This window comes from Setaria viridis, chromosome 2 (genome assembly GCF_005286985.2).
Source record: "Setaria viridis chromosome 2, Setaria_viridis_v4.0, whole genome shotgun sequence".
Taxonomy (NCBI): Eukaryota; Viridiplantae; Streptophyta; class Magnoliopsida; order Poales; family Poaceae; genus Setaria; species Setaria viridis.
Window position 1 is genome coordinate 25,553,686 of NC_048264.2, and position 11,051 is coordinate 25,564,736.

At 51.8% G+C, this 11,051-nt stretch overlaps 2 protein-coding genes and 1 non-coding gene across 3 annotated transcripts; 1 reads left to right on the plus strand and 2 right to left on the minus strand.

Moving 5' to 3' along the window:
- The first annotated feature begins 352 nt into the window (after positions 1–352).
- On the plus strand, positions 353–1,896 carry LOC117842828 (probable protein phosphatase 2C 68). The gene has a single exon (XM_034723352.2). The coding sequence runs from the start codon at positions 469–471 to the stop codon at positions 1,597–1,599; it is 1,131 nt and encodes a 376-aa protein (XP_034579243.1). The 5' UTR covers positions 353–468; the 3' UTR covers positions 1,600–1,896.
- Positions 1,897–3,024: 1,128 nt separating this feature from the next.
- Positions 3,025–3,098, minus strand: TRNAV-CAC (transfer RNA valine (anticodon CAC)). Its single transcript has one exon. It is a non-coding gene; the product is annotated as a tRNA-Val (tRNA).
- Positions 3,099–6,645: 3,547 nt separating this feature from the next.
- Positions 6,646–9,951, minus strand: LOC117842544 (uncharacterized). The gene is made up of 2 exons (XM_034723019.2): positions 7,409–9,951; positions 6,646–7,196 (listed from the first exon to the last, which is right to left on the minus strand). Exons 1-2 carry the CDS (start codon positions 9,915–9,917, stop codon positions 6,844–6,846), a joined length of 2,862 nt encoding a protein of 953 aa, XP_034578910.1. The 5' UTR covers positions 9,918–9,951; the 3' UTR covers positions 6,646–6,843.
- Positions 9,952–11,051: the final 1,100 nt, after the last annotated feature.

The following is an 11,051-nucleotide window of genomic DNA, read 5'->3' on the forward strand; positions in this document are numbered from 1 at the left end:
TCAAGCAGCGCCCGCGTGGCCCAATCGCCGGCCGCCACCGCGCGCCAGCGGTTGGGTTCGTTCGGTCCGGTCCGGTGTGTGATTAGATTACACCATGAGGTGCGCGTTAATAATGCGGGTGGTGTGCGTGCTTATGACCAACCCGGCGTGACAGCGTCACGTGTCGCGCCCGGGCTGAACAGCGGCGGGTGGACGTGTCGGGCGCGGCGAGCCCGTGCGGGGGGACGTGGACGGCCCAGATGCGGTGGGCGCCACCCCAGCTGTCGGGCCCCGCCTCAGGGGCCGCGCGCCCCGCCACGCGCCCCCCCTCCCGCGCCGGCCGGGGGGCTTTAAGATGGGCGCACGGCACCGGGGGACCCTCTCTCAACTCTCTCGCCGGTCGTGTATTGTGTATTCTTTCTTCTCGGAACTCGCTGCTGGTGGGTAAGGCCGGGGAAGCTTCGAGGTTGGGTGGGGTGCTGCTGGTTGATGTCGATGGCGCAGGTGTGCTGCGACTCGGCGGCCGCAGCGGTGGCGGCGGCGGTGGCTGGGCCGGAGGCGGAGGCCCGGGCGAGGGCGCGCGCCGAGAGGAGGCGTCGGGCAGGGGAGGCCGGGAGGTGGAAGCACGCCGCCGCGGCGGCGGCGGTGGCGCCTGGGTCGGCCGAGGCCGTCGCGGCCACGAGGAAGCGCCGCGTCGACGCGGGGGAGCTGCTCGTGGCGCGGAAGCACGGGGCGGCCTCGGTGGCCGGCCGCAGGAGGGAGATGGAGGACGCCGTGTCCGTGCGCGAGGCGTTCGTCGCGCCCTCCGCTGCTGTGGACGAGGGGCGCCCCGCCGTCGGGAGCGGGAGGTGCGATTTCTACGGGGTGTTCGACGGCCACGGCTGCTCCCACGTCGCCGAGGCGTGCCGGGACCGGATGCACGACCTGCTCGCCGAGGAGCTGTCCACCGGCGGCGACGGGGCGGCGCTGCCGCGGGAGCCCGCGGCCTGGACCGCGGCGATGGAGCGGTGCTTCGCGCGGATGGACGCCGAGGTGGCCTCCGCCGGCGGTCGCGCCGCGGCGACCGCCAGCGCCAGCTGCCGCTGCGACGCGCACAAGCGCGACCACGTGGGCTCCACGGCCGTGGTGGCCGTCGTGGAGGAGCGCCGGGTGGTGGTCGCCCACTGCGGCGACTCCCGCGCGGTGCTCTGCCGCGGCGGCGGCGGCGCGGCGCCGGTGCCGCTGTCCTCGGACCACAAGCCCGACCGGCCCGACGAGCAGGAGCGGATCGAGTCCGCGGGCGGGCGCGTCATCTTCTGGGAGGGCGCGCGGGTGCTGGGCGTGCTGGCCATGTCCCGCGCCATCGGGGACGGGTACCTCAAGCCGTACGTGTCGTCGGTGCCCGAGGTGACGGTGACGGACCTCGTCGAGGACGACGAGTGCCTCATCCTGGCCAGCGACGGGCTGTGGGACGTGGTGAGCAACGAGGCCGCCTGCGAGGTGGCGCGCGCCTGCCTCCGCAGGGGCAGGGAGAAGTGGTGCGCTGAGGCCGCCGCGCTGCTCACCAAGCTGGCCCTCGCCAGGCGCAGCGCCGACAACGTCTCCGTCGTCGTCGTCGACCTCCGCCGGAAGAACCACTAGCGCTCGCTCGCTCACGCTCCGTGGTAGTAGTACAGTGGGATGATGCACAAAAAAGACGGGGGGATGTAGTTGTAGCTAGTAATTGTACTAATAGTTTTTTCTTTTTTTGGAATCATTTTTTGGCTGTATTTCTCCCTGAATCAAAGTTCAGAGGAGCGCTTAGATTAATTATTATTATGGTGTAACCGGAATTCGATCCGGATACCATTTCGGATGAAAAGGGTGTTCAAACCATCTAAGGCTGAGATGGTCAGACAAGAAGAATTCGATGCGGATCCAATCTTGGAATGATGCTAATCTTGTCTCAAAAAACAACAGATCATCTGAAAAGAAAAAAGAGCAACGGGGGACAGCACGTCGTTCTGAACAAATCGAACACACCTGTGGAATTCCTGTGCCTCTGATGAGAAACAGGTCGTGCAACCATTTTACTCAATCGGATCGGATTTGAAAAGAATGATTTGTAATCTCCGGACAATCTGGCTTGATTTCCTGATTGAAATCATACACGCATCATACACGCATGTGTCCACCAGCCCAGGATTTTTTCAGGTTTGGTGGAGATTGAGCACGCTAATGCTGAAAATTGGGCGCTGAAAAGGTGACGGTAATCAGTCGGACAAGGAAGAGCCGATTTTTCTCTCACTCCTAACAAAACTACAAGCGCACGCCCCTCGGAGATTTTTCTCGAACTAAAAATTTGCATAGGTGCACGCACATGTTAATCCCATCCTCCTCCTAATGCGTCAACGTTTGCGAGCGTGAACGCTCGTCAGAAAGTTCCGCTGGAACTCAGCAGGAAAGAGAGGCGGACGGAGGGACAGCGCGCAGGGCAGGGCACCAGACCTGGAGCGTGGAAGGACAGGACAGCGCGGCTGACTGCTGGCGCGCTCCAGCTGTTGGGATGCTCGGCGAGGGAACCGGCGGGGCACGCGCGGCGAGCCGAGAGCTGTGGCGCCGCCCGGGCGACACGCATCTGCGCGTCCGGAAGGTTTGGGGTTCGGGGCGGATGGACGAACGGTGCCCGCGGCCTGCGCAAGCTGTAGTAGGATCGACGAGCCCGGCTGGGCTGATGTGATGTGATCGGCGGGCAGGTGGTCTCGGGAAACCCGCAGAATCAGCGATGCACGGGCAGGTCTCTCTCGTCTCGTCGTCGTGGAGCATATGTCCGGCTCCACCTTCATCTCGTGACTGCCGTTGCGTTCTCATGTGGGTGTGCGTGTGTTTGCAAGAGCTGCTGTTTTCTTCACCACCACAAAAGGGGTGTACATCCCGGGCAGCAGAGCAAATATGATGTTTCCATATAGAAAAAAACAAACATAGGAAAAAAAAACTGCAAGGCATTTTGGACAACATAACCAAAGAACAAGCGCAATACAAAAAGGTGCGTAAAAATAAAAGAAGTGCAAAAATGAGAAAAATCAATGTCTGAGCCCAGGTTCGAACTGGGGACCTTTAGTGTGTGAGACTAACGTGATAACCAACTACACCACCCAGACAAGACGTCCGTGCTTCTTATGTCATTTATAAGATTAGTTAAGAATTCTGTTAATTTCGTAGTCTGCTGTAGTTTCGCTTTCTTAGCAGAACTGCACAAGGACCTTTCGCGAGGCAAAAACCCATTCACATTCATGTGAGAACCTTATATACTTTTCTGGGCAATACCGTTTCCAGGTTAGTACCTGCTCCTTCACTCTTTTTTAATTTTGCAGGTACGCCTAGACTTATTGCAAAAATGTAGTATGCGCTCTCTAATTTGGGCCGGACCTGCTGTTAAGCAAGGCATATGGACCGGGCCAACTAGGCTATGTAGTATGTGTGCGAGAGCATCATGAGAGAAGACTAGAGGCCCGGCCCGGGTTCTTTCACACGAGACTGGAAGGCCGTTTGGGTTGATGTCAAGCAATGATGTTGTGTCGTGGAGCGCAGCAAGGCAACCCCCAGGCCCCAGCATCGCCATGCCACTCCGTCCATGAATCAATCCCTGCTGCTGCACGCCTACTCTCGGAGACAGGCAGGCGGAGGGCATTTCGGATGTGCGTCCCTCCGGACGAGAAGAATTCCTAGTGCAGAATTCCACGGTTCCCTAGCTAGTTGGGTTGAAACGAAAAGGAAAGAGAAGATACTCACTCTTACTACTGCATCATCAATCATCAGGACGGAGCCTGACTTTCTGTCTTTCTGAATGTCATGCCGCCCATCAGTGCTTGCTCGACAAACAGTAAATTTTCCAATATGCTTTTCAGTGGCGCCATCAGCAGCAAAATTTCTACAGTCAAGCTCAGTCACGTCAGCAGCTGGATTTGTCAAATCTTAGGATTTTACACCAAATGACGAGTTTAAAAATTAGTGCACAGCCAGTTGCGGTATGCCAGTATTCGCATGGAAGATAAAGAAATAAAAAGCATGCATCATGGTTACGCATGGCAAGTTCACATTTTTGGAGGGGAGGGGCCATGACAAAAGAGCAGCAAAAGGCATTGCCATGGTTTTGTACATGCAATAGACTACATAAGAATGAACCAAGACGGCGTAGCGTGTGTGCCATGGCAATAGCTCCGAGCCTCTATTGGTAAGATATTAGCAACAATCTCAGACGGGAACTTACAAGATGCATCAAGCATGTATCACGTGCCAAATTCAACTCGCGACACAAACATTCAGGTAGTGGGTAAGGGTTGTTGCCCAATTTCCTGATTTTCTCTAAATTTCGAATTTGAGGATCAGGGCACCATAAGTATGCCAACATTATTGTGTCGGATGGTTATTCTTTGGATTTTCCACAACAACATATTTTTTGTTTCCAAACTACTCCCTCCGTTCCAAATTACTATTGGTTTTGGCTTTTCTAGGTACCTAGCTTTTGCTACATCTACATACATACATCTAGATCCATATTAATTTGGAAAAGCTAGATATGTAGCAAAAGCTAGGTATCTAAAAAAGCCAAAACGAATAGTAACTTGGGACGCAGCGTGTTCGGCTGCAAGCCAGCTTATCAGTTGTACGCAGCTTATTCTCTCTCACAAAACACTATTGAATCATTAGCAAAAAATCACAACCGAACGCCAGGTAAGCTTAAATTATCAGTGTTGCATGGAAGATAAACAAACAAAGGCATGCATGCATGATGACCACCTTGACAAAGCAGGCAATGGCTTCGTGCGTTCACATCTGGAGTGGGCCATGTCAAAAGGCTAGAAAAAAGGAAACGGCAATGCATCCCTCTTTGAGTCCTCAAACCAAGCAGCAAGTGCTCCAACTATTGCTTTTCTTCTCACTTACATTTACTCCTATAATATTTCACAGCATAAGTTACCTTTCTTTTGTTGCTTTTCCATTGTTTCGATTGTGTTGGTTTTGGCCATCATGGTTGGCAATCACAGGATTCCGCCGGCACTTGCGTTTCATTGGCTGCTGAAGGTCTGAGAAGTCCAAGATTGCAGCTCCTAGAACCCTAGTGGGGTAGAGGTGCCTTTCGTCAAGAAGAGATTCATGGAGCCCACAAGCATGCTATTCTCCAATTTCAATCATGGATCCATTCCCGGGGGGGAAGGGGGGGGGGGGGGGGGGGGGGGGGGGGGGGGTCCATGAGTGACATCTCAATGGGCTCCATGCAGATCATGCACTTCCATTCTAATGTTCATTGCAGAGAGTGCAGTTCTTACTCCTGCCTGAAGTTTACACAGAACATCAGTTGATTGTCTAACGAACAGGCACAGTTGAGTTATTTTTGACCTTTTCAGTAATATCTGCAGTTGAGCAGTTCAGTGCAATTTTTTTAGATCCATCTGTACTATTCCACTAGTGCAGATCATGAGTGGAGTATATTATCAATTAAAGTGTGCGCTTGCATTGGACTATTTCCTCCTCTAGGTTACACATTTGTGCATGGTTACCGAAAGGGTGATAACTGATAACAACACAAAGGAAGAAAATAAAAGGAGGCGTAGAATGTGCAACCACAAAAATAAAATTAAGAAAGTAGTAACATAGAAGAAGCTAAAGCTAAAGTGCTAGGCACTGAGCACGCAATCATCCTGTCAATTCATGCAATGAGAAGCCGCAAAGGTCAATTCGTTTGTCTAGGCACACTGGTCCTATTGTCCTACAAAGAACTCATGGACAGTTGGGCTCCTCATGTCTTCAGAACTACAGGCCTGTATTTCAATCAAGTTCTTGCCACTGAAAGAAAATGTGCTGTCCATGCAACTTTCTGTTTGTAGGATGATAAAAGTACCACGTGTTATTGCCAGACGAACAAGAACAGAAGAGTTGGGTTTTTTTAGATTCATATATATAGTTGGTAACATGGTGAAAAATAAATTGCCATGCATAACTGAAGCTTCTGGCTATTACGCTGCCAATCAGACATGTGCAGGTTCTAGTAGTTCTGTCATTCCACATTATAACAGTGTCAGTGGCACGGCCAAATGATTTCGAGCTGCAAAAGGAGACGGAAAATCCGCAACATCTGAATCCACACAGCCACGGGGCATGGCAAAAGGGTAGGTACTGTGCAGCCTTTGTTCTTCCTGTTTCTACTGCAGCCGCCATGAAAGCTGGACACTGTCACAAAAGAAGCAATGGGACCAACAGTCTTACTCCAATCCAATCAGTGAATTACCAAAAATAAATTCCAATCACTGTCACAAGTGTTCGTTAAAATATGCTGCATATTTTAAGAAAAAACGTCTGAGGCAATCATTGGTTAGTACCTGACGTACTGTAGCATGTTTAGATGGGAGTTAAAATGGTGAAAATTGTTCACATTTTTCATAAATTCCATGGAAATTGAACTATTTTGTTCAAAACTCGCCAATTGTTGCATCAGCATAAAGGTATCATGTTTTCTATAGTCAGGTTGTGATCCATGCAAGTTTTAGTTCATTAAACACCAGCATTTCCACAAGATGTTCCAAAGTATCTTACCAGTTCTGGGTGGAAAGGTTTGGAAAGCTAAGCGCCTAAGCACAAAAAGATGAAAGTAGACCACCACAATAGCACTACCCAGTCATGAACACCAAATATTTGCCACAGGACAGATTGATAGCAACCAGAACTTTTCATTCAGAGCAAAAGGCTAGTAAAGTTACAAGCTTTGGCGATGTTTCAGAACTAGCTAGCTGCTACCAGGAATGCGCTTCTCAGGATCAGATATGATGCCAAATGGTATGGAGTACATTATCCAAGAAGATCAAACACAACTTTTATTCATTATTCTTCAGATGGGTTTGCCTCAGGTCAGATGGACAGAGGTGCCAACTTCAGCATCGGCTTGTTCTCTTCCTTGACCTCCAGCAGCATCTTCACCACGGCCCTCATTGGTGGACGGCTTTTTGGAATGTTCAAGACGCAGAGTAGTGCAATCTTGAGAACCTTGCACATCTCATCCTTGAACTGCTCCGCCTCAGAGAGAGTGTGATCGAGCACAGACTCCAGCCCGTTCTGCGCAATATTGGCAGACACCCACGTCACAAGGTCCATCTCGCCAATCTCTGGTGCCATCGGCTTCATACCGGTGACAAGCTCCAAAATCACCACACCAAAGCTATATATGTCACTCTTTTCAGTCACATGGAGACTGTAAGCATACTCTGCAGTGCACAACATATCACTCGGGCATAAGAACTAATATGCAATATATGTCAGCTCTAAACTGTATGTTCAGTTTACTAGAAGACATTTCAAAAACTATATAGAGCAAGTGATGAAAAAGATACTCTGGAAAAGCACAAATTAAAAAAGGCGAAGCACAACAACTACTTATGGAAAAATGCAGAACTATGATTAAGCATCAACAACTCACCAGGTGCGATGTACCCACACGATCCTGCGATGACTGACATGGTGGCCGGACCATCCCCAATAGTCTTTGCAACACCAAAATCTGCAACCTTGGCACCATACTCCGCATCAAGCAAGATGTTGTTTGACTTCACATCTCGATGGACAATTGGGGGCTCGCAGTCATGGTGCAAGTAGGAGAGTCCTTCAGCAGCGTTAACAGCAATCTTATACCTCATCGGCCAATCCAAGATGCTGCGTTTTGCACTGTGAAGCATATCCCCCAGGCTACCATTTGGCATGTACTCGTATACAAGCAACCTGCAGACTGTGTTTGTGATGCTACAGGCAAGCTTTACAATGTTCCTGTGCCGAACTTTGCTTAGTGTGGCAACCTCAGCCTCAAATGAGTCTATCCTTTTGCTTGCCACACCGACAGGCCAGAGTTTCTTGACAGCCATGGCTTCGCCCTCAGGCCCGACAACAGCCTTGTACACCTTGCCTGCACCACCCTGGCCAATCACATTGCTCTCGTCAAGGCTATTCACAATGTCCCTCTCACTGAAATCCACCCTGTGGTAGGATGTGAGCACCCAGCTGGACTTTCCATCATCCAATTCAGAAGCATTGATCTTGTGCAACCTGCACTTGTAACCGAACCAAGCAAGGCCAATGAGTAGGATTATCGCAGCAGCAATGAAGATGTAGACAATCAATTTGATAGTGTTGTGTCCTTTGGCATCAGGATCCCCATTGCTCTGACAGAACCCATGGCACAGGCCAGGGTTACCCAAGAAGCTTTCTTGGTACTGTAATCCGTTGAAGAGAACGGGTAAAGTCCCTGAGAGCTTGTTATAGGATATGTTGAAATGAGTCAGCTTGAGATTCTGCAGCTGCACAGGCAGCTGACCGGAAAGCTCATTGTTCGACAAATCAAGCGTATTCATCCCAATAATGTCCCCAAGCTCTGAAGGGACGTCCCCACTGAGGTGGTTATCCGAAAGGTACAGCTGTGACAATTGCTTCAACTTACCAAAATCCCTTGGGATCTCTCCAGAGAAAGAATTGTGGCTCAGATCAAGATTGTCAAGTAAGGAAAGGTTGGCGAGCGACGGCGGCAGTGACCCGGAGAAGCAATTGTTTGAAGCCTTGAACTCTTGCAGATTGGTCAGTGTACCCAGCTTGGCAGGCAGAGCACCAGTGAACCGGTTGTCCTGCAGGAGCAGCTTGGATAGATTCTTGGCACCAGCAATGGCAGGGTCAACCGTCCCCGACAGTGCGTTGCCACTAAGCTCCAGCAAGTAGACACCCGGCAATCCCCAGAATTCCAGCGGCACCGGACCGGACAGCCTATTGCTCGACAGCCGCACTCTGATCAGTGTGCGGCATTGCCCCAATTCCACCGGAATGGCGCCTTCAAACTCATTGTCCAGTAGCATGAGTTGCTTTAGCTTCCCGGAAGCGCAAAGCGTCGCCGGAATTGGACCTGACAGCCCGTTGTCCGACGTGTCCAGGAACATGAGGGGGCAATTCTTTCCAAACTCCGGCGGCAACGGCCCGGAAAGCTGGTTGGCGAAAATCCTCAGGTCGTACAGACTTTGCGCCGTCCCCAGCGTCGCCGGCAAGTGACCGGACAGATTGTTCTGGTACATGTGCACACTGGCAAGGCTCGGAGCCGCGAACATGTCCTCCGGTATATCCCCAGTGAGCCCGTTCATGGAGAAGTCCAGTGAGTGGAGCCTCTTGAGGCCTCCAAACCCCACCGGAATACTCCCGGAGAGCTGGTTCGCGAAGAGCTCGATCTGCTCCAGAGAACTCAAATTCCCAATACTTCTTGGAATCTCGCCGTGGATGCTGTTCCTTGAGAGGTCCAAATTGACAAGATTCTTTAACTTTCCGATGGAAGCAGGGATGGTACCATTGAGGGAGCAGTTGGCGACGAACAGCACGCGGAGGTCGGCGAGGTCGCCAATCTTCATCGGCAATGGCGATGGCGAGAACAGGTTGTAGGCGAGGCTGAACTCCTGGAGGCCGGTGAGGTTGGCCAAGAACGCCGGGAACTCGCCGGAGAGAAGGTTCTGGACCAGGTTCAGCACGAGGAGCGACCGGAACCCGGCGCCCCACTCCGGCGGAACCTCGCCGGAGAAGCTGTTCCCGGCGAGGTTGAGGTGCGCAAGCACCGGGAGCGCGGCGAGGCAGGCCGGCAGCGGGCCCACGAACTCGTTCGCGGAGAGGTCGAGGTGCTCCAGGGAGCGCAAGGAGCAGAGCGCGGCCGGGAAGCCGTCGCCGAGGGAGAGTTTGGAGAGGTCGAGCCCGGCGACGGCCGCGGCGGAGTTGTTGGCGCAGGAAACGCGCGCCCAGCGGCACGGCAAGCCGCGGCCAGAGCCGGCGCCCCAGCCGGCGAGCGCGCCGGTGGGGTCGCGGAGCACGGACCTCGCGGCGAGGAGGTGGGCGGCGTCGGAGGAGGCCGCCGCAATGGCCTGGAGCAGGAGAAGCAGGAACGCGAGGAGGAGGAGGCGGGTGGCAGCCATGGCGCCCGGTGGCGGTCTGGTGGAGAGAGTGGGGAGTGTGGGGTGGGGGAGGTTTAAGGAGGGAGTTGCCTTGCGGTCGCAGGATTGGAAGGCTCCCTGGTTTTGTCTCTTAGAGAAAAGTGCACATTGAAAGGAGAGAGTTTTTTGCTAGGGGACCCAAGAGTGTACACCCAAATAGTTATTTAGCACAAAACATGTCACTAACCACGCCAATTAAGGTTATTTCGATGAGTCGGCTTGTGTGAGGTGGCTAGATGCATTTTCGATGGAAATAGCATGGTGTACCAAGTGAATTGCGAAGGATACGTTTCTTCAGTAGGTCACCACGGTACAGTTGTCACTGCGTATTTATTCGACTACTCTACTTGCTAGGTCAATTTTAAAGCATTTGTCGATATCAAAGACGTTATCAATGAATTTATGTAGTAGCGACAAATGACGTTAGAGATAATAGTGGTGTGATTCAAGTAAGCGATGAGTTGGCTTGCCAAAGTAAGAGAAGTCAAGTCGCCGCAAAATAGGTGTCGTTGTATTTTTTTCTTGCATGTGGAAATATATAAAAAAATCTAAGTGGCATTTTTTTTCAGCGATCGGATGCATTGTACACTTATCTCAACAAAAGAGGAACATATACCTAGATTATTTTTTTCTTAGAATGCGTGGAAGTGTTAAGTAGTGTATTTTGAGCCAATGTTTTATTTAAAATATCTTTTGAACGTGTAAGGCACACGAGATTTTATTAGCTTTATTTTTTATCTCCAAATCGAATGTTCTTCCAAGGCTAGTGAATTAAAATACTCCGAAGCCATTTGCCATGCTTGAAGTTCAATAGCACGGTTTTACTCTTAGAAGATACAAGTCGAACGATTCCTAGTATGCGTTAATTGATTCGGTAGCATGATTTTACTCAAAATTACTGCATCGGCTAGTTGAAGTAGTTGCTGGGTTTTTCTTTCCCCAAAGTAACAAGCATCCTTTGGGATGCGTGATGCTGTGTGACCTTAGCATGCCACAGGGAGAGGCCGGTTCGATCAGTTTTGAGAAATGCGGGAAGCATGTTGCAGCGAAGGCCCAGCCCCCTCCTCGGCCGCGCGCGGCTTCTCCAGCGGTCGCTGTGCGGTTACTCCGGCGCCG

Coding starts and splice junctions, on each gene's coding strand:
- LOC117842828 (XM_034723352.2), top strand. CDS start 469: ATGTCGATGGCGCAGGTGTGCTGCGACTCGGCGGCCGCAGCGGTGGCG.
- LOC117842544 (XM_034723019.2), bottom strand. CDS start 9,917: ATGGCTGCCACCCGCCTCCTCCTCCTCGCGTTCCTGCTTCTCCTGCTC. Junction 7,197..7,408: donor GTGTGGGTACATCGCACCTG/GTGAGTTGTTGA, acceptor TGTGCACTGCAG/AGTATGCTTACAGTCTCCAT.